At 37.9% G+C, this 22,713-nt stretch overlaps 2 protein-coding genes across 9 annotated transcripts in view; one reads left to right on the top strand and one right to left on the bottom strand.

The window, feature by feature from the left end:
• MAPK8 (mitogen-activated protein kinase 8) overlaps window positions 1–22,713 on the top strand; it is a 142,961-nt gene that overhangs the window by 17,605 nt on the left and 102,643 nt on the right. The window lies entirely within an intron of this gene.
• FRMPD2 (FERM and PDZ domain containing 2) overlaps window positions 1–22,713 on the bottom strand; it is a 76,894-nt gene that overhangs the window by 9,500 nt on the left and 44,681 nt on the right. For 4 of the 7 annotated variants that reach the window (XM_054832039.1, XM_054832031.1, XM_054832034.1 and 1 more), the window contains 15 exons: window positions 21,759–21,970; window positions 20,388–20,486; window positions 18,840–19,204; window positions 15,524–15,818; window positions 14,412–14,570; window positions 13,945–14,119; window positions 12,604–12,814; window positions 11,420–11,457; window positions 9,465–9,551; window positions 8,963–9,027; window positions 7,280–7,441; window positions 6,270–6,441; window positions 4,375–4,454; window positions 2,107–2,192; window positions 697–812 (listed from right to left, as the gene is read on the bottom strand). In XM_054832039.1, coding sequence (XP_054688014.1) covers window positions 697–812; window positions 2,107–2,192; window positions 4,375–4,454; window positions 6,270–6,441; window positions 7,280–7,441; window positions 8,963–9,027; window positions 9,465–9,551; window positions 11,420–11,457; window positions 12,604–12,814; window positions 13,945–14,119; window positions 14,412–14,570; window positions 15,524–15,818; window positions 18,840–19,204; window positions 20,388–20,486; window positions 21,759–21,970 — 2,322 coding nt within the window. Of the gene's footprint in view, window positions 1–696; window positions 813–2,106; window positions 2,193–4,374; window positions 4,455–6,269; window positions 6,442–7,279; window positions 7,442–8,962; window positions 9,028–9,464; window positions 9,552–11,419; window positions 11,458–12,584; window positions 12,815–13,944; window positions 14,120–14,411; window positions 14,571–15,523; window positions 15,819–18,839; window positions 19,205–20,387; window positions 20,487–21,758; window positions 21,971–22,713 lie in introns of those variants that run through there. The other 3 variants (XM_054832032.1, XM_054832035.1, XM_054832036.1) reach the window with 3 other exon arrangements.

Raw genomic sequence — 22,713 nt, 5'->3', positions numbered from 1 at the left:
TTTTTAATTATGCACTGAGAAGCTCCCACAAATTTGCTTCTGACCCAAATTGTAATGCTCATTTTTTTTGTTCAGCCACTGAGCCAATATGTCATTTCTTTGCATTAACCAATAGCGCATGATTTGAACAAATATAATGATGCTGCTCAAATTAATTAAACAACTTCCTTTTCCTCTTAATTGCTCAGCTTGTACACCTAATTGAGTATAATCAAGGTATTCAGAGATTTTCCTTTGGGGAAGGTCATGATATATAACATTACAATAAAAAAAAATCCCAACCAAAACAAAAGACAGAAAAAAACCCCACAAAAAATAAAAATAAGAAGTCGTTCATCCTTTTGAAACTGGAGCTCCAAAGCAGAGGTGCTCAGAGCAGTGGCAAGTGGGTGAAGGCCAGCAGAGCTGCCCTCTCTGGATTCAATTAACTACATTCAGACTCACGTTCCTTCCTTCTAGCAGTTCTCTGAAAGAGTTGGAGAGACCCTGATGTAGGCCTTCTTGTGCATGTTGCAAAGGTTTGATGGCTTTCATATGTACCAGTGGTAAAAATTGTGTCCTGAGTGTCCTGGTCTTTAAGACACAAAGAGCAAATTCTTAGCTTGTGTACAAGGGATTAGTGTTGTTCTCACTGTACAAATACAGAGGAGCTGGCCTATAATGTTAAAGAAACAAGAGAAGGTTTTGCATGGTTACTTCTAGGCAGAACGGAAATCCTGTGAGGCATATCCTCATCTTCATTGTTCCAGCTGTCTGACTCAGGCTGCTGACTCTCTCTTCTGCAGCCTTCACATTCTGCATATTTCTGTGACCTGTAAAACAGCATTAGTTGAATGGTCTTATCGAAGCAGCAGAAGCTTTGATAATCTGAACAATACTGAGGTTTTGGGTTTAATCTATTTTTGGTTACTTATACCTTTCTTGAGCAACTATTTTCAAGAATTAGTGTGAACTCTGAAGAATGTAAGTTCAAGTAATAGTAGCATTTTGTCTGGAGTAGTGTTTGCAAACATAGCTAGTGAAAAACACTGTTATTTGGATGTGGTATTCTATTTTTTCAAAGAGATAAGAACATACTTTATATAAAAAGCTGACCAAAAAATGATTGAAAATAAGGATTGTCACAGTTATAGACAATTTGTCATGTATGACATTTTTCAGGTGTTAGGCAATCATAGCTACATAGGTTTTGCTTGTTACTGTTTCCTAAAGTATTTAGAAAATTTTAGAGCACTTAAATATAAGTAAAAGATAATTGAACAATAATCACACCTGATTGCCTGGTATATCACAAGATAATGTTATATTAGCAATGAGATAATAGCAAGTAGCACTGAGCCTTTGTTCACAAGGATGTGCTCACTTGCAGATTCTCTTTCAAACATTATCTCTGCAAGCAGGTAAGTTAGAGAAGATTTTCATCCCTAACTGATTGGCCAAGTACTGTTCTTACAAAATTTAAAGTTTTAAATGTAAACTTTTAGTCCTTTTTTCTATTTTTGTGGGTTATAAGTGATGAAGAAAATAATCGTATTTCATATATTCTGCATCATTGTACTAGATAAAACTGCCCATGTCTTAACAACACTCCATTATTCATTGATTTCCCATTGTACTGTAGATTTAAAATTTGAAGTAAAATACTTCTCTTCTTGTACTATGTACTTTTTTGGAGTAACATCCTCAAATTCTCTTGATTCCAGATGTCTGGAGTTCAATATCTCTATCACTACTGCCATAATAGCACAGCGTCCAGCTCAGGCTGCAAGACCTGCTGGAACACTTAGGAAAACCCACGGGGATGTTGCCCACGCAAACACGGTAGTGCTACCACTGTTCTCTCTCCTTGGCTAGAAAGGCTAAAGCTAGCTTAGTCATGTCTGCATGAGATGTTACACCTAGAAGCTTCTGTTTCATTTGCCTTAGTAGTTGTGCGGAAGCTGTTTAACAGCTCTTACTGCAGATGGAGCTGCATTCCAATGGAACTGCATTTCTATCATTTGGGACACGTCAGTGCAATTGCATACCGTATTAGGACAGCTCTGGAAAAGAATAAATTATCTCTACTATTTATTTTAATAGTTTTACTGCATTTGAAAAACCTACCTGTCTGAAACGTTACTGATGATATCCTTACACTCTTGTCCAGCCAGCTGACCTTGCAGAGGGGAATTGGGTGTACTTTCTGGATCCTGCAGGTTTAAAATAAGAAAAAGCTGTGAAAAATCAGTACACAGAAACATCAAGAATATAGTTACTTTCATCAACATTCTTTCTTATATTTAACAAAAATTTGTCCTTCACTCAAGAAGGAAAGGGAAAATAGAATAGTTTCTACTTTCAGAAGTATGTAACTTTGATTCAGCAGTGCAGTATCTATTAGGAGTAAAAAGCCACATCAGCTGTATTTGTGAGTTTCATAACAATACAGTCTTCAGATTTCTCTACAACTTAGCAAGCATGGCTAAACTTTGAAAAGTTTCATGTTAGTTATATCCTCTCTGATCTCATAAAGAAAATGTAATCATAAGAATCATGAGTCACACTCTACTCTTTATCTCCCAGCTCTTGGAAGCAGAAAGCACCAGTGTCTGAGATGGAATTGTTGGTAATAATTTCCTTTTTTTATCTCAGACACAATGATGCCAGCTGTTAGAAGCAGACTGTAGCTGCTCTATGGAAGAAGCACTCAACTAACAGAGAAGGCAGACCCTTGATCACTCTCCATATGCAGTAGAAGCAATAGTATTAGTGGCTTTTTTTCCATCCTAGAGAATAAGTTGGTCCTGCATTTAAATAATGATGCAGGATAGTGGAGGGTGTCCCTGCCTGTAGTAGGGGGGTTGGAACTAGATGATCTTTAAGGTCCCTTCCAACCCAAACCATTCTATGATTCTATGATTCTATATCTGCCATTAGCATGTGGAAGTGGCTCCTTCTGAGCTGCAACACTTAGCAGATAATCATTAAAATTTTAGTTCAGAGTGGTGTTTCTTCTCCTTTCCTTGCTTAATATTCCAGGCGCACTCAGAACCACCTTGGCATGTTACACAGTATAAAATACTGAATGCCCCACAGAATCTTAATGGTAGCTGCCACTTATACCTTATTTTCTTACTTTTATGCTTGTATTTCCCCATTAGAATAGGGGAATTTCATGGTTGCCTATATTTAACCATGAATTCATTTACCCAGTTTCTGCACCTACTGACTACACTGACTGGAGAATGGATTTTTGTTTTCTGTTTGCCAAGGAAAGGTATTTTACTGCTGCTTTTTTGCACTTTTTTTTTTTTTCCCCAGTATCTTGTCATTTTCAAAGTCTACATCTTTGGAGTAGATGGCAGCTGTGCTCTATAAAGTAAAGCATAAATAGTTTCTATTCACTGGAGACAGCTAAAGGCAAGCTGGAAATAATGAAGAGTGAGTTAGTAGAACCAATTCAGCAAAAAAATTTAGCATGTGCTCAAAGTTAGGCATGTGCTGTGCTGAACTACATAGACTTAACCACATGCTTAAAACTAAATTTGTGCCTTAATACTTTGCTAACTCAGGATTCTAATAAGGAACCTATAATCTTAGTATTATCTCCTACTTCTCATTTATATTCTTGGGTGTACTACTTTATCAGATCATTGACATGACCTTGTTTTGATATTACATTTCACCAATCTCTAACAGTTTAATTCCAACACTTGTTCCAACAGTGTACTTAAAACTTCCTCAAGCAAATTCCTCTTCCAGATTTTCTCAGCTTATTCACATTGAGGATTTCTTCCATTTTTCTTTTTCTGGTTTGATTATATTGATTGAGGCAGGGTTTGGGGTTTTTACTTGTTCTGGACAATAAGACAACCTATATTTCTCACATTTTCTGAGGAGAGGTTTTACAGTTGTAAACTTAGAAATAATAGATGCTGTAAAATTTGATATAGAATGTCTTGCAGGACTTACTAAGATTCAAAAACATAACCATCTTTGAAGAAGTTTGGGTGCCGTGGAGTTATGAATATTAATGGAAGGCAGTTGAATAGAAATCTTTTAAAGTATATTGTTTTAAAATACTGAAAGAATGGTAAAAGTAATAAATAATTCATTCTAATATTACAAAGCACCAGAACTAGACTTGCATATGCAACCTTCCTTCCCCCCACTCTTTTAGCATATATTATACTAATCATATACCCTTATCTCAGTGGAATCCCCTGACTCATTCAAATGTTAGCAGTTCCAGTCATTGCAGCAGACTTCCCTCACATTAATCTATTTCATTAAGAAGGTGTGGTTCTTGCCTGCATTGCAGCAAACCCATTTTGTCAACAAACACACGAGTACATTGCCTGATAACTTCCAGAGGCCTGATTCAGATTTTACCTCAGTGCACATCTGGTTGGACTCCTCTTCTTCCTTGAAAGGGAAAACAGGCTGAGCTCTCAGGTTTCCTGCAGTGCTATCTGAATACCGGAAAACAAAATCAAAGTAAAATGCCTATAAAGATCCATTTCTTCTGTGCCACCCACATCAGAGGACTTTGATCTTGGAAGAGGCACTGAGATACAGTGCCAGAAACTGGCATGGAATATCTCTTTCATAGATGCTCTGAGGGGGTTAGTACAGCACAAATGCCATATCTTATCACTGAAGAAGCCAGCATAATTCAAGTTGCCAGAAGATACACTGAAATAGACCCCTGTATCAATAGCAGTCATAAAAAATGAGGCAGAATTTATATCTGCCCTCCCTAACCCAACCCATTCATTTGCAGTGCTGAGGGACAAATACCATAGATTAACTCTGATGCCAGTGCTTCTATAGTACCATTAGGTTTTGCTAGTCTAGGAGAATAGTTTAAACTTTCCAGCAACTGTGTAATTCACCAATGTCATGTGAGACGCAAATAAACGTCCCCACAGTTAGTTCCCTAAACTTGCAGAGCTGGAGAAAAGGTTAGTCTCATTGAAGCAAATGGGAATATTTCCACAGCCTTTAATAGGGCAAGAGCTTCAATCAGCCTTTTCATAATTGGCCATATTTCTTTTTTTTTTTTTTATCATCATTAACCCCCAAAATTAAACTAGAATAGAAATGAGGCAGTGAACATCCTCCTTCCAGGCCAGTGCTGAGCATAGTTTTCTCATCTTTATGGAAAAGTTTAGCGCTTGAAACACACAGGTTAGCTTCCAGTAGGTGAAGGAGTGTCCAGTGCTTATGACTAGGAGTTCAAAAGGAATAGCCTCAGTCTAATAGATACTGAAAAAATTGAGATCCTTGAACCCTAGAGGCAGCTGCTGTCTAACAGCAGAATTGCCTAAAATACCTATGCAGGAAAGTTCGCATCAGTAAAGCTGACTAGATGCATAAATGTTTGCTGTAAAGTATGTCCAAACCCCACAGTGAGCTCTGCATCTCTCCCTAGTCAGCTGGGCAGAAAGCAAATAGCAATGGCAGTGGCTTCTGACTGGAGAAGATTTGAAACAAAGCCTCCAATTTGTAACCAGCAGGCCAGAAGGTATATTAAGCAGGAATTCCCATTGAAGTTTCTCCACGTTAAAGGAGACATTTCAGTGTTCAAAGAAAAAGTTGAGGAATATAAACCCATAATCTACTGGTAATAGTGTACCCTTGCTTCCACTCCCAGCTTTAACTAGTATTTAAATTTTGAGTATTCAGTAGAGCAGAGCCTGCAGCATAAGTTTCTTTCATTAGTCAGCTCTTTAAGTACTGCCCTATGCAGGTGGGTGTGCTCTCAAATTAATAGCAATCAACCTGGGAGCAGATGCTTCTGGATTTGAACATGAACAAGCACAGAAGGGAGAGGAGTTGTCTACCAGGCAGAACAGCAGATGTAGTGCTTCCAAGAGATAAGGTAGGAGTGCTGGGATGTGAAATTTGTGGGAAATGTATTTTAGCAGCTAGGTTAGTTATCACAAATCAGTGAGTTGTATAAAATTGGGTAAAATTAGCACACATCAGGAATCGTCTTGATTTAAAAACATAAGCTGAGTTAAAGCATCTTTGAACTTCTTGCAGCTTTACTTCTGCTATTCCTAGACTTAAAAATCACACTTGGGCATTTCTTCCCTGTGGTCTTATGTCTTGAGTAGCTTAGCCAGAGCTGCAGATCAAGGTGAAAAACATGTTTGTATCTACAGCTGTGAACCAGGACTAACTAATGTTAGCAAGATTGAATTATTTGCTAATATGAAAGTTGAATTCAGGCAACACATAATCCCACTTTCATCGTGTACGGAGTGGATGTGGCCACTTACCCGGCTCTGCTTTTGTGTTGGAAAGGGAAGGTATACTGTTGCTCTGGTTGCCTGAATAAGCCCAACGCAAAGCCATGCTTCGGCAGACAGTGAGTTGCACAGTGCCTCGAGCCTTGCGCAGCAAATCTATAACTGTTTGGCGTGGCAGGCCAGACACGAAAGTCTCATTCACCTGAAAAATATAATGATATGTACTTCTGTATTCCTGTAACAGAAAGCTTTTTTTATTTGTGTATTCCAGCACAGAGCAATCCTTATATAACTTCTTTGCAATTCATGTGTCTTCATCCCTTCCTATTTTAGTAACTTGCTTGATCCTCTCCTCTCTACTTCTTTATATCATGATTGCTAACATTACACCGCCAAAGTGTAGTTTGCATCTCTTCTGAGACACTAAGAGGGCATTGTTTCCCCCACTCTCCATATGGAAGATAAAGGAGAGATGGAAGTAAATTAAAAATAGAAAAGCAAATAAAAATATTGAAACTCCTGGAGGGGGAAGAAAAAATAATTTGGGGTGAAAAAAAAAGATTATTTATATTAAAACGTAGTTAAGATAGTAAGATTTGAAATAAAGATTCCAAAGTTCTAATTCCAGTGCTTTTTGCTTGTCTTGATAATACCTAACTGGCACCCATGATGGGTTCCTCTCACTATCCTCCTGGTTTGTTGCTTGGTCAGTTAACTCTTCCCTCCCCTCACCCCCTGGTTTTTTTCATGCGTAACCCTCACTGGGTAGTTACACTATGGAGTAATTGCACTTAGCTGCTTGTCGTACTATAATGGGTCTGCTTCTTTGCTGCAGTGCTCAACAGCCACCTTCCAGCTGCAGAGAGGCCCAGTCCCACAGGATCGTCCCTCTGACCCCCAGGAGCCGAGGGGCACTATCTACGTGTTACTGTGCCAAACAGCCTCAGATTTCCAATCTGCACAACCTCGATACTGAACAGAATGCTCAGGATAGAGTAACTAGAGACATGTATGCCAAAACAATGAAGAACAAGCATTACCTTAAGTAGAATGTCACCAACTTGAAGCCTCCCGTCTAGATCTGCAATGCTGTCCGGGCTGATGGCTTTTATTAGGATAGCCCTGCCATTTCTTCCACCTACCAGCGCAAATCCTAGGCTGCCGTTTTCTGCTTTTTCCAGCTCAATCTTAATAATGAAGTCCTAAAACAAAAAAGGATGCAGTCTAAAGTGGAGTTTATTTAGGGCTTTTGTTTGAAGTTTTAGTACCAAAGAATCTCATTATGCTTCACTGGCTGATGTAGATTATGGGATATATCCTGCTCTTGAATAGGTGTACTGAGCATCCAGTGATTAACATAGCAGCTGCATGTATGTATCAGAATGAAAATAGTACATACTTACTTCCATAATCTTTTTTTTGTAATTGTTGACGGGGAAAATAACCTCTTAAGAGCAAGGAAACATGTGCTTTTGTAATCCTTTCATATTATAAAAAATATATCACCTTCATTGACAAACAAGTCACTCATCTCCAGCATGACAGTAACACAGTAGATACTCTATTTTTTTATTTTTCTATAATGAAAATCTTACCCATGCAACCCCAATGTATCCATCTGTTTGGCTTCAGCACTTCATTCAGTTTTAAAATCAGCTGCTTTTTTAGGGTCAAGTATTATGTCATAAATAGCAGCAACCTAGAAATGTTTATGACTTGCAGCATGACTAGTTCCAATGTTGCAAATATCATCCTCAAAAATTATTTTAGCAAGTTGAACAGATAAACCATCATGGATTAAATGGTGCGAAAGAAGCAGTAATAGTGATGACTTAATCAAAAGTGAGAAAATTGTTCCAATTTTTCTGCCAGGTTGGAGGTCCAATTTTAACAAAAGACAGCCCTTTTTTGCAAACCACAATCAGGAAAAAGTAGTAAATCTATTCCCATGAAATACCGGTCCCAATGTGGGTAATTTCAATTCCAAGTAACATTATTTTCCACGTGTTTGCATGAACAGAAGTGATGTTTGCACTTGTAAGCATTTTGAAGCATTGTATGTTGAACATGGAAATTACTTATTTTTTCAAAGAACACACCTGTGTATTTTAGGAATTCATCATTTCAAAAATGGCATTACGCTTTCCAAATTCAAACCGTTATGGTTTATGTCAATGCTATATAATTCTCCAAAGATTTAGAGTAATTTTACTCTCTTTCCAAATGCCCCATCTGGGAATTTCAGAATGAAACATATTAATCTAAGGTTTCAAAGATTGTTGTGGAAAATGCTTCACAATTACAATTACACTTCTTTTCCCCAGAATCCTGTGCTGAGACATTCTGTATCTTTTACCTGAGCTACTTTATTTCTAAGCTAAAGATTAATCTTGTAAGCTGTTAACAGTACTATGAAGACTTCATGGAGGGGCTACATCATATGAGTAATACTTTTATTACTAAGCTGGTAAAATAGTGATATTATACATTGAAAACCAGTAATCAAAAAGTCTGACCCCAGGAAGTGCTCAGCGCATTCTAGTCCATGAATGCTGAAGGAATTCAGCACTTCACAGGAAATTCTCCAACTGCATTACAGTCACATTTTCAATGAAACTGGAGAGGAAGAAAATACATTAGATACCACTATTGAAAAAAATCTCACTCCATGTAACTCCCTTCACTTGACGGACTGTCTCAAACTTGATAAAATTGTCCCTTACCTTACATTCTGGAGAATCGGGAGTGTTTTGCTGAGCACCACAGCTTGTTTCCCCAAAATGTTTCTCTGTGAAAAAGCAGCAACAATTTTTACACAGTTGTACTGGTAAAATGTTCTATAGTATAACACTCAATATCATATTCAGAGACATAATAAAACATTTTATATTTGCCATGTAAAATAAAAAAAAAATGCCGTGGACTACGTGGGCTTACACTTCTGAACTGTGAACTGAGCCTTCTGTGAATCATTCATGTAGACTTTTTACCTCCCAGTAAGCAGGTTCCAGAACAAGCTTTAAAAGCTGAATGTTACAAGGTCAGAGACACCAGATGGACAACAGGTAATGTATAAATGCTGTCTAAAACTCTGAGGGAGGCAGTTTTGTTTATGAAGAATTAATCTTTCCCAGGTGCTGCCAGTACCACCTACAGACTTATTTTCTTTCAAAGAGAGGGCACAAAATTTTACAAACCCTAATTGGAAAATACAGAGTTCCTTACCATGTTGATGCAGCAGATGCTGTTCTCGGGAATTCAGGTTTTCATTTGAGAAAGAAATATTGGCTTTCTCTGTCTCAGCAGGTGGCCCTGAAAGGATACATGTAGGTTTGTTCTGACAGGCCTCCTGCTAATCTTTGTATACACAAGAGAATGTAAACTTTGTGCTTAGATTATTAAACAAAGCATCAATATCCAATATTGATACTATATGAGGCAGTTTGAAACACTACTACATGAATAAGTTTGCCAATTTGCACAGTGATATAAACAATTCTGTCATGAATTGCAGAGATATTGCATCTCAGTCATTGCTATATTTAAAATTGTAACAACAATCAGAGATCAGACTGAGTCATTCTAGACATATGGCAATGATCAGGCAGAGAAAGAAGCAGGGTGTGTTAGTGTCTGCAGAGATGCGTACATAAGAAGACAGTGTGCGTTTCTTGACACTCCCACCTCTACCCACCCACCCTCAGTTTTGGGGCTTCACTTTATCATATCTTGGCAATCTTAGCTGTGTTCCACAAAGCACTCTTAATGTATGAATTATAGAAAATGATGAGTGTGCTGCTGTTTAAAGAAAAAAAAAAAAGATAAAAGCTCCCTGTTGGATTTGCAATTTTAGTATGCATTTTTGTAACTAAGCAAGTCTATAAAATGAAACCTTGCTTCCTTAATAGCAAATTATTATAAATTTATCTATAAATCTATCAGAGATGATAGCAAACAGAACACCAAGTACCAAATTACTATAGATTTTAAGTGTCCTATAAAAGTGAAAAATCTTGTTTTATAAGAGAGGCAGGTAACTGTACCATTGTAGAGTCCGTAAACCTGTATGGTGGATCAGATTTGGTAACCTATTTTGAAGGTGTCTAGAGAAATCTTGGAATCTGCAAAGCTCATGGAGCAAGGATGTGTAAGCAAGGTCCTACCGGGATAGTTATACCACAGTAAAGGAGAGTACACATAAATTTATCTGTGTCTCATAGTAAATTCAAAGGTTGTTCTTCAGTGAGTGAAAGAAGCTGCTTCAGTTTACAAAACCAATCACAGGGCTAATTCCTGTAGAGTAGGAAATCTGTATCTAGCTTGACTTGGAATAATTTCTTCAGGTAGCCATATGCCAGTATTCAGATGACTGTAGGCACATGATCAATTCTGGTCCAGGGTTACTTTTTCAGGTCATCTTTGCATGGTTAAAAAAAATTTCAGACGGCCAGTCAGGTAAATGAAACTGTGGGTTAGGTCTGACTTAATACTCCAGCCAAATGTACACTGGAAAGTATTACTTGCATAGCTAACACACTTTCTATGCTGTGATGTAGACGTGATACCTATCCTTTCACCTGATGATGCACATGCAACCTCTGCTTGCTTGAGACTCCTCCTACCGCTAAAGCAATTCTGGTCAAGCCTTTGTAGTGCAGATGATTACTGAAGTTTTGTGTTAGTTACAGTATTAAATATCATCCCCTGATAGGAATGCTCTTATATTAACTAAGGGATATTGGTGCTGCCTCTTTCTGATTTTCTATAGATTTATTGATAACAGTTTAAAAATTAGGTCTAGACGATGAAGTAGTGGCTCAAAAAGTGCTGGAAAACCCCTTAGAGAATAGTTTAAATCAAAACAGATATCAAAATATGACCACATACAATTCTCATTTAATAACAAAAAATTAAAAAATAGAAACTGACAATTACAATAGTCAATGGACTATTGCAATATGCAATAAATAATTTTTTTTACAGAGAACTATACATTTTATTCCTATCTTTAAAGAGTTACCAAATTTTCTTCAGACTCTTAGAATGGTTGTAACAGAAATACTGAATGCCAAATTACAATCTGTTAATAACTTTTAATGCAATGAATCAGTACCTTACGCTTATTTCCAAAATCAGAAACAAGTTTTGAATTAAAAACCAAAAATAGTAGCCTTACTTACTATTTTCCTGCTCTATAGGAACCACTGGATTGCCATTTCTGGGGGCAGAAAAAGTGAAATATGTGAGCCATTAAGAGCTGCATGCTTTGTAAAGCAAATATGAAAAATATTTTTAGGAAGTCAGTTGTCTAAATTGTAGTTGTACTTCTATGATTTTGTTAATGGTGCTTTCCTAAAGAGCATTTATATCAGTACATAAAATATTTGACTGTATTTAACAACAATGAAACTTTTTATTTAAATGGGTTCAGGAAAGAAAGAACATGTTAAACCATCAGTCCCAATACAGAACTGCTTTGTGGTATATTTTGAATTCAGCTTCAGTTCCCCCCCTATGAAGTGGGAGTGATCTTTTGTAATTTCCTTTACCCTATTTCTGTTTATCTCCTTAGATTGTAAATTCTTATGATCAGGTTGTGCTGCCTACTGACTACTTGTACAGTAAGAAGTATAATGACGCTGCATTTTCTTCATCTGCTAGCGCAGTGCAAGTTAATAAAACATCAATAAAAGCTTGAATGACGTTACAACTGCTGTGATGGACACAATATTGCTAACTCTGGTTATGTAACTTAGTCACGTACTTTTGGGAAGCTATTTCCATGTTGGTCCAGGACCTCTGCTGACTCCCTATCAGACTGTAGAACACAATCTAAAGTGCAGCCAAGAACTGACGAGGGAAATTCTTAACTTGCTGCAGATTAAATGCTGCATTTTTAACACCTTTCTAAAACATTTGGCTGTTGGAAGTAACTCAGAGTTTCCCAACAGAGGTAGTTTCTTGCCTGTACTTGTATATCTGAGGTTGTACGGAGAAGGTTGGCAGTAGTGATGGAAATATAATGAAGACTTTTCCCTGGAGAACAGGATATCTGAAAATGGTGGCTAGCCTCACAGTTAAAGGATTCACATTTGCATTTGGATGATGAAGTTGGAAGAGTTCTCATTTGTGTCCTATGTGTCTACTTGTATTCACTGTGTTAGTTGTAATATTTCAAGGAGTTAATATATCTTATGGATGTTACGTATCAGGTTGCAACATTCAGACTTTTGAGGTAAAGCATTTTTCTGGTAGTTTGTCTTGTTCTTATTATTTGATTTGTTGATGTAAAATTTAGAAACCTGCTTTAATATTAGAATTGAGATTGAGTATGCTCAGATTTACCTTGTCGGCTCAGATTTACCTTGTGGCTTTGATTTGGACATTCTGGGTGGCAGCTTCACACACTCTCACTGCATCATCCAGGCTAATGCCCTCAGTCCACAGTCCACAGATGTAAACAATCTGATCTCGTGGCTGCAAACTGCCTTCCACACTGGCAGGAGAGCCAGGCACTATCTCTAGCACATAAATACCTTGTAACTTGCTTCCAGCTCCTCCTGTCAGCTTCAAGCCTAGAATAATGCAGAGAAAGCGTCTTTTGTGGCAGCATGTTCTGAATTTCACTGTCAGTGACATACAGCCTGATGGAACAGATGTGGGGCATTGAAAAATAGGCTGAACAAATAACCAACATTATAAATAGCAGTCTTGCTCCAGTGAGACAGGGAATAAGAGCTGGACTGGGAGAGTGAAATGCAATTAGATGTTGAAAAAGTATGGAAAAAACTTAAATGGCATTGTCCATCTCTACACTCCAGCTATTCCATAACGCTTTATTTCATCTGATGTTGAATAATCATTTGAATGCATAGCAGTAACTCCTTCATTACCAGAGTGCTTAAATGCCTTGCAGTCTTTAGAGTGACACAGGAAACGAAGGCATATGACATCTACCTGTACAGTGTAGAGCAGAATTGTGCAATGATATTCAAGCTATCTCTGAACAAGCTGGTTTCTGAACTAGAAACAGGATGCTGTACCTGAGCAAATATAGCTTTACTGTTTCCTGGGCCTACAGGTTTATCTGTGTGCAGTACTTGCCACTCTGCAGAAATACAAAGATACTCACACTGCGGGGATTTCTTTTACAGTTTATTGCACAATGTAGATAAAGATTTATGTCTGTGCTGAATCAAGGATTTGAGTGGAAGTTTTGCTGAACAGGAAACTATTGCCCTAACCAGTAGCCCACCTTTCTTAAGCTTTACCTCTTTGCTTTTTTGTTTTGTTTTGTTATTGGGTTTTTTTCGGGGTTTTTTTTTTTTTTTTTGTTCCCTCCAAATAGATATTTATGTATCTCAGCAGGTAGAAGACATTATTATCTAAATACCCACAACTTCTGTGTATCAGTAACATAAAAATGTGAGCCTGAACATCTGCCAGAAACTTCAGCTGATATGGTGATAATACAAAGATAATTTTTCCAACTATCTTCATTGGTCTCATAAAGAGATATTAGTCTTCCCTTTAAGGCCTTCCCCAAAATAAAGCTCTCCCTTCCTTGATCATGGATGATGGAGGGGAGCATAAAGGTGTCGAGGTCATTCAGGATCACATTGATCCAAGACCACAGTTGCTTAAGATTATCTTATGACTGCTGTAATCCATGTCCAAAGTAAGATGCATAGTATTTACTACACACCTAGTTGTCCATTGGCACCTTTTGTGAGAGTAATTTCAGGAATCTCATCTGGCCTGATTGAGGGACGTGGATCGCTGTCAGCACGACCAACCACAAGGTGTAGATCAGGAGGAGAGCTTTGCAGTAAAGTCAGGACTTCATTGCATGGTAAGGATGTTACATCAATTCCATTCACCTAAATGACAAACCAGTAAAAAGATGTCATAGATCTCATTGACTATCATGCACTTCTCCCTTCGCTCTGAATTTTGCTAGATGATTCCTGTTATTTGCCTAGTCATACAATCTATTCAGTCTGAAATTTGTCCTACTGAAGTCAGCTGAATTGCATTTATTATAGGATCCATTTGTACTTTCATGCCTAAATATGTGATAAACTGGACCCTACGGAAGGAAGAATACTAAAGCTAAATGACATTAATCTGCAAATATTCTCTCTTCTGTATAAAATCAAATGATTACTGTACCATAATGATTCTGTCTCCCCTCCTTAGTCTTCCATCAGAGAGGGCAGGCTCATTCAAGATTTCATCAACATACAGGCAGTTGTCGACTTTGTTAAAAACCACAGAAAATCCATAACCATTGTTCTCTGACTTTGTCAAAGTCACAAAGATCTCCATTTCCTATTAAAATAAGCACAAGATATGTTTGATATAGGTTTTTCTGTTGCTTCATTAACATCCGCCATTATGTTTTATATGCAGATAGGAATAAGATCCACAGATGATATAAATAAGAGTGGAGATAGGGTTTCTTGATCTGTCACTGCCTTATTCCAGAATTAAGTTTACTTCTTTTTACCTAGTGGATATTCATAGTGATTGATTGATTGATTGATAGGGCCTAATAAGACAGAGAGGGCATGATTGATTGATAGGGCCTAATAAGGCAGAGAATGCCATTGGGGATTGGACTTTTGGCATTTGAAAAGTGTAAAGAAAGCTTTGGTGTCATCTGAGCTGACACGCATTGCAATAGTAGGGTGCAGAGATTATTGTTGTTATTGCTGTCCCACTGAAGGAAATGGCTGGACCTAAATTCTGTCCTCAGTGCTCTCAAATTAGTAGGAATTCAGAGCTCATTAGTGTCAGCAGGAATGCAAGATGTTCAGCATTTGGCAGGACTGAGCCCTCTATTTTTGAATAGTAGTTAGCCCAAGGATCATATTTTCTTATCAGGACATTACAGTAGTATCACTGTAACAAAGTGATTTTCCACATGGGTTTAAAAAAACTGGAGTAGCTGACTCCAATTAATTTTAGAGGCTACTAAAGGGCTTTTAGGCCTTTGTTCACTGGGAATAATACTGCAGAATGATGCAAAGTTCAAGAAATAGTAAGATGGCAAGAGCAAGGAGATGGCCTTAGAGGCAAATGGTAAAGAATTCTGGAGAGCTGGGCGTAGAGAGAGGTCTGCTTTACTTGAAGATTGTGGACATTCAGGAAAGTAAAAAAAGCCATGCAGAAACAGCACAGATAATGAGTTAAAATTAATGTTTAAGAATGTTGCATTCTTAAAGTTGTTTCTTTTCCCTTGTCATATTCTATTAGTCAATAATCTGGTGCCTATCACATACCCTAGTGCAATCTTCCTTTTCTTCCTTCTCTTCCGCTAGTTCTTCCAAGTCTTCCCATTCATTGTCACTGTCATGTGTGTCTCTAGCCGGCAGGGATGATGAGAAAGGACCACAAGCACGTGGTTGTGGGGTCACCATGGTTGTGGAGAGTGTCTCGGAGCTTCCTCCCCGTGAAAGTGAGGTCACAGACGTTGAGCTGACAGTGAGATACTCTTCATCAATAGGGGTTAGAGAGAAAGTTTCAGGCATACATTTTGTGTTCAATAGGTCATCATCACTCTTATTAAATATGTGGCTGGAAAATAAAAAGATTGCAGTGCTGGGGTTTTCCTCCTGATGGCGATTGAAAAGTCTACTGCTTATAACATGACCTTACTTTAATTTTAACTGAAGTACTAGTTATGGTATTAAATTGCTGTCTGGGTCCTCCAGTGTTACTATAAAAATAAATAAGTAATCAATATTTTGCAAACCTAGTTAAAAGATTAAAAATCTTTAAGAAACAGCCTTTGCAAAATCTCACACTTTTTTTTTTTTAAGGCATTAATTAGTACTTTGATTCTTGAAAAATAATTGCACAATTCCCATACCATTATTTCATCTGCCATAAGCAACTTATCCGGTAAATAGTATGTGCATTACAATACCACTACAATTTTTCCTGAAAAAGGAATACCAGCTACATTCCTGGCTCCTACAGATCTTTCCCTGGTAACTAAAACACAGACTAGAAATATGAAATATAAAATTATTCCTGTCTCTCTATAAAATATACAAGTCCTGACTTCTCTTTGTAAGCCTGCTTTTATTCTTATGCTTGCCTTGAAGCATAAGAGTTGTCCTACAGAAATCAATGGATTTGTTCAATTACTTGAATTAAAATTATTATTGATTTTATTCCACTATACTGGAGACACAGTATTCAGCACTTTTAATGTTCAAGCCCAGACTGTAATTGTATGTGTTGTGTTTATTGTTTTGGCTGCTGTCATTAATGAACTCTAATAGACTACTATAGCATTGTCTCCCAATAAATTTTCCATTAAAGCTAATAGAAATGCTAGAAACACTTTTTTTTTTAAAGTGTGTGTTTTCTTCATATCAATCTTTATTGAAATATTGCTAAACTTCATTCATCATAAAAACACTTAAAACAGCATAACTTTTATTAATGCTTCACACAGCAAAGCTGCCATGTCATTTCTTATATGTCACCTAGGATCTTTCACTCTGATGGAACAGAACTGTCTCTGCCATCTCCCAAGCAAACATACCTAACTAAAAGGAACACAAATTGTGTGTCTTGTATGAAATCATGAAAGATCCCCAGTGTTAAACTCTTGTTTCCAAAGTTGTCTATAGTCAGAAGGAAAACATAAAGCAGAGTGGCAAAAAAGGCATTTTGGCTGGATAAGGCTAGTAGCCTTTGATGGTATTTTTGAAATACTGATGAAAATACAAAAAACTTGTAGGCTTATGCTGCATGCCCTCAGTGAGGGAAGAAATCTAGTGTGTTAGCTTATATCTGACGTTGGTCAATGTGGGTGTCCTAAAAGCTATCACGTGATAGTGGAGTGCTGACTGACCTTCAAAGGGTGTGAAAGGTGTTTGGCAGAGCTACATGAGCTCATGGCAGTGAGCCAGCAGTGGCTCAATCATAGCACAGCTTCTAGCCCATCTCTACATCACCATGGGAAATAACACGAGTCTTGGTCCTGCAGGCCCATACATGAGCTCCACTGACATGCTTGACTTTCTTTTGGAATCTCATGATCCCTAGACCAGGACTTCACAGAGGAAAACTATGGGTCAAAGTTTTTTCAAAGTAGCTTTTTCAAAGATTCTTATTGGTGGCAATAAGAAGAAGGGTGAAAGGAATTTTCCATGTGAAAACCTGAGCAGGGAACTTTTAAAATTCATATCAGAAGATTTCTATGTTTGCATGAAAAGTTTTAAGCAATCTGAAGAAAGGAAATTTCTTCTTTAATCAAAAGGAATTCTTTCATTAATGCCTATGTCATTCTGTGTTTTGTTAATATGTTTTTAGCTGGAAGGATCATTTAAACTGAGATTACATTTTAAATATTGTTTAAAATGCATGGCTCTGGCTGCCTTTTGAAAATGCAAAAGCAGAAACTAAATGGTACTAAGAATGTACCAAACAAAAACATTTATTTCAGAACTTCCTTCTTGGGATGAATCCAAAACTTTTCTTGAAATTGATATTTTCCCACAAGAAACTTAGTTTTGTTGAAACTGTATCTCTTGGCAAATATGTTTGCTACAGACACATTTCTGCTGGTTTTATTCTCAGCAGTAGAGAAGCATGTATGTAAGCAGGAGCTTCACTCATGAATGTGAGTAAACCTTCTTAAGACAGAGGAGCTAACAGTGTGAATGGCCATTATGGTCCCACTTGACTTGCAGTCAGCGAGTGCTGTGACTCCCCAGAGACAGAATCTGACTGTCTGGTTCTGTGCTTGATGAATATCAAGAGTAACAGAAGCATTTCAAGTGACTGTGTGGAAACATAGAAATTAGTTTCTAGATAAAATTACTAAAGCTGTAAGTTAAAGGTCTCTAGGAGACCTTTAGGGTTAAAGGAGTCCTTTAACTTGTCTTTCTACCAATACTTTCTGTTCTGATAATTTATATTCTTTTGCACTGGGAAAAATGACTAAAATGGAATGGATCTTCTGTGTGCCTGGGTGTGGTATATTCGAAAGAGTATTAAGGGAGGCTGAGTCCATTTGCACTGTATTTTATTGTATAATTCCTCTGACTCAGGCCTTCTATTGGCTTCTGAAGACTGAAAAATAACTTTTTTTTTTTTTTGGGGGGGGGGGTGTCCTTGATCACGGTTTGTCTTCTGAGGTTTTTTTAGTTTCTCTGAAAAAATTGAAATTAAAAAGTCATACAATAAGAAAGAAATTTTTGGTCCCCATTTGTCAACTTTGAGAAAATTGAAATTAAGAGGTCATGTAATAAATAAGAAAGTTCTTGGTTCCTATCTAAGTCAATGAAAGTCTTTCCACTGGTTTCAAACTGCAGCCAGCTTCAGCTGAACAGCATAAATGATTACAGTAGTGCAGCACTCATACAACTGTCTTGCAATGCAGACTTACACAAAATTCTAAGAAGATGAGAGTAAATAGAGATAACAGATTAGGACAGTCAGAATAAGATGGTAAAACAAAATCTTCAGTAATCAGCAGTGATTAGAAGCAAATAGCCCTGTACTTAAACCTAAGCAATTCGCTTTCAAAATTCTAAGAGCCAAAGCAAAGGCTGCAGAGCAGATTTCAGTATTCCTTACCTTTTGGCCCATCCAAATTCACATGGCGAGTAGCAGTTCTGCTTCACTTCTTCCTCTAGGGAGTGGAAGACTTCAGAACTGGCAGCTTCTTGATGAAACTTCCAAAGATGCTTATAGAAACTTTCCCTGGGATTCATAAGTTTCTGTGTGGGTTTCTCTTGAAACTCTGCTTCCTGCTCTTCGTAAGTTGAGCTGTCCTCTTCAGGAGGCTCACTGAAATCTGCTGCCACTGGTGAATCTAGGCAATCTTCAAGGTCTGGAGAGGTGCTACCCCCATCACTGGTAGACTGATCCATACTATTTCCTACCTCTGTATTGCCTGGCATATCTGCCACAAACTCCTTAACTGGAGATGGTGCTGGAGTCTATCAAAATAACAGAAAGGTTAGTGTAACTCCTTTTTTATCTCCCATCTTCTTTCCTTTAAGAACAAAATAATTTGAAGAGGCAATATCAATAAGCCTCTGAATGTGACGATATCAAATGGTAGCTGGAAGGGAGGGAAACATAGAGGGAGGTACTCTCTCAATAAATAACTGTTTTGTCTTTATGTTTATCTTTCACATTCTTCAGGAGTTTCAGGCAGGGAACTACTACACACGTTCACTTTTTCCAGTGAATTCTTTGCTAGACGTGGCCCCTTTTTAGTTCTTTTCATATCGTGCCTCAACTTTGTGTCTATATTCTCTTCACTGTGAAGAAGTGGCTTCCAGATTTGACTCCTGTGTGGCTGACCATAGAAATCAGCCAAGGGCACATTGCAGGAGAGCAACAGGAGCCAGTTTGTTATCTGGAGGTGGTCCTGACAGACATTTCTGTCTGCCCTTGGACAGTGCTTATGAATGCAGGTGGAACAGGAACCATGAGTGGGCCATTCTACATGGAGCAAGAGTAATGCAAATGCATGTTCATTATAAGAGTACTTGTGTATGTGTCCATGAGTTGTGTTCAAGAAGCAGGAATAACAATGCTAGCACATCTAATGGCACTATTTTAGCCTCTGCAGTCTCTACTGTTTGATTTTTCTTTTTTTTTTTCTTTTTTTTTCCCTGCAGATTCTGCTAACTATCAATAAGAAGCTGAATACCCAGTTGAAACCATTATTTCATTTATTTAAGTTTATTAAGAGGTAGCCTGAATAGCAAAAGTTCTTTATTTTCCTCTCACTTTTGGGAGTAACATAGCTACCTCAAGCCCACGAGTTATAATATCTGCAGTTTCTGGCTGAGGATCTAGTAGAGAATTTTTAGAAGCCTGACTAGAAGATCTGCATGGGTATGTGCTGTTTCACTCCAATGACAGTACTGCAATTCAAAAGTTGTTGGACTGGGATAAACATGTTTCACATCTGTCAGATTTCTATTGTTTTGGTTGCTAAGGAATAATCAGTTGAACTGTAGAAGTTGAGTTGAAGCTGGGAATGGAAAGAAATGGAATAGAGGACCTTGGAGAAAATGGAAGGTTGCCTTGTTCAAGACTGGATAGAAAATGTAGGAGTGTTTTTCCAGGTTTAGAGAAGCAAGTTTACCGACAGAAGCTTTGCCTTACCAGGAAGCTCTGCTCTATTTCTGGAAGAACGTCTTTTGGTGGTCTGCAAAGCAGTAGTGTGACTTCTGGAGGAGCTCCTCTCAATAAGTGCAGGACATCCTAAGTAGGAAGAAGGAATAATAGATTTTTTAGGGAACATAGCACACATCATTTTACCAATTGGGATGAAGGCAATTTTTATTATGAATGCCAAATTCCTAGTATTTGTGCCTCTCAGCAGTGTCTGGGAGCCAAAATTCACTACTCTATGATTGTTGTATAAATGAACCATAGTTTTTATGCAGATGTGTATCTAAGGTCAAGTTAGTTCGGTTTACAAACTTGTGTTCCACCAACAGACACATAGGTTTAGATTAATTATTTTTCTTTTCTTGAAGAAAACAGGATTTTCAGACAAACTCATTCAAAGTGCACGTGGCAAGGACATATCTTCAGTCAATTATATCAGCATAGCTCCACAGACTGCCATATTGACATAACCAAAGCCCCTCCTTGACATAACATTTATTCAGTGGCATTCAGCTTTCAGCCACGGTGGGAGATAAAATACTTAATCTAGAGGGGAAAAAATGCTGTAGGCCAAAACACCCTGTCTGTCCCTCTGCACAAACTGAGTAAAAAGGCTGTACACCACGGAGCAAGACAGTGCTGGAAAAGAACTCCAGGTTGGGGGGGGGGGGGCGGGGAGAGTACAATTACAGCACCCCCCCAGGGTGTCCGGGACTTACAGCATCTTGTCTTTTGCTCTAGCTATTTAATAATATGAATGACCTGTCAGTGGGAAAATTGCATGATTTCATAATTTCTGTTTGTTTCCAATCTTATCTATTCAATGCATGTTCATATACAAAACTCAGGTATTTTTCATAAGGTGAAAAGATTACTATGAAAAAAATAAATCTACATGTAGTCCTTTTTTACCATTCAGTTTCTTCATGTGAGTATAGAATTTCTCATTCCAGGTAAAAAAGTTACACTGGATTTACTTCACCTGGTAGAGATTTGAATCTGGGGCATGGTATTTAGCATGACATTACAAAGCACAAATGACCACAGGGAAAAAATATTCCAATTATGCGTAACAGCAACAAAGATTCCAACTAATTAACAACTGGTGTGCATCTAACAATAGACTTTGTGCATCCGTAGTAGAAAGTTATAAATTAAATAGCGGAAGAAATTCTCTGTAAGAATTCTGTTAGGAAGGAAATTCTCCAGAAGAATTCTGGAGAAGAATCCTACATAGAAATCAGATCAATTATATGCAAATTCTGACCCCCTCTGGTGATAATTAAGTTTAAATGCAGTTTCATTCCATTGTCTTTATTAAAAGTACTCATCTGGAGTCCCAGTAATAGAACTGCCTGGTACCTGATACAAGAGTCCTTGAACAGGTTTCCCATTCACAGCTAAAATGATGTCTCCAACTTCAATTTTGCCATTCTCTTCAGCTGGCTGCCCTGGAAACAGTCTTTTGATCCTGACAATAGCTCCTCCAAAGTGTTCACAAGCATCTTCCATTTGCAGAACGCTAAAGCCGAGGCCTCCAGAATTCTTTGTCAATTTGACTTCAAATGTATTATCTGTTCAAAGCAGGGATTGGAAAAAGAGAGGGAGCTGTGGCATATGTACCCCCTAAGGAACTGATGTAAATTATACCCTCAGCAGATCTTTTCCCTGTGTGCTGCACTACTGATACTAATGGCAAAAGAAGGGTTTGGTGTTCCTTTAACTTATGTGAGCCCTTGAAATTGCACAGGCAGAATGGGGACAACTGGATTCTGTTCCACCATGTGTTCACAGACTTTATGCCATCTGGTACAAGCCCACAGAGGAAGAAGCTTTTTGTACTAACATAAAAAGGTTCAAATGCTACCCTTTTCTGACATTCTTCTATAAGTGTTGGGTAGATCTTACTATTCTGTAGCTGCCTGACGTTTGTTTGGGTCCTCCACTAAGCAACATAAGCTAGAATCAGAACTACTGCTCTTTCCAGACAAGAAGAGACTAGTCCTTTCCCAAATACCAACCCCATTCTGCTAGGGACAATGTAGAGGATTAACTGCCCCATGGGAAAGTATAGTTCAGAATTAGTGTTTATGAGACAGCCTTACAGTAAAAGATACAGCATTTATTTGTTAGCTAAGTGAAACTGATCTCTGAATCTTCTGCTTTTAAGAAATGAAATGATGGCAGTCACCAGTCCTGGCCCTGGGGTAGCAGTTCACCGTAGCTTCATCACTGACACAGCATCAGCAGTTGTGCTGGCTGAGCTCTTTGGGTAACAGACTGGCAACATCAACACAGCTGCTTCCTGCCTGAGCGT

This window comes from Grus americana, chromosome 7 (assembly GCF_028858705.1).
Source record: "Grus americana isolate bGruAme1 chromosome 7, bGruAme1.mat, whole genome shotgun sequence".
NCBI lineage: Eukaryota > Metazoa > Chordata > Aves > Gruiformes > Gruidae > Grus > Grus americana.
This window is presented reverse-complemented; position numbering and strand designations above follow the sequence as displayed.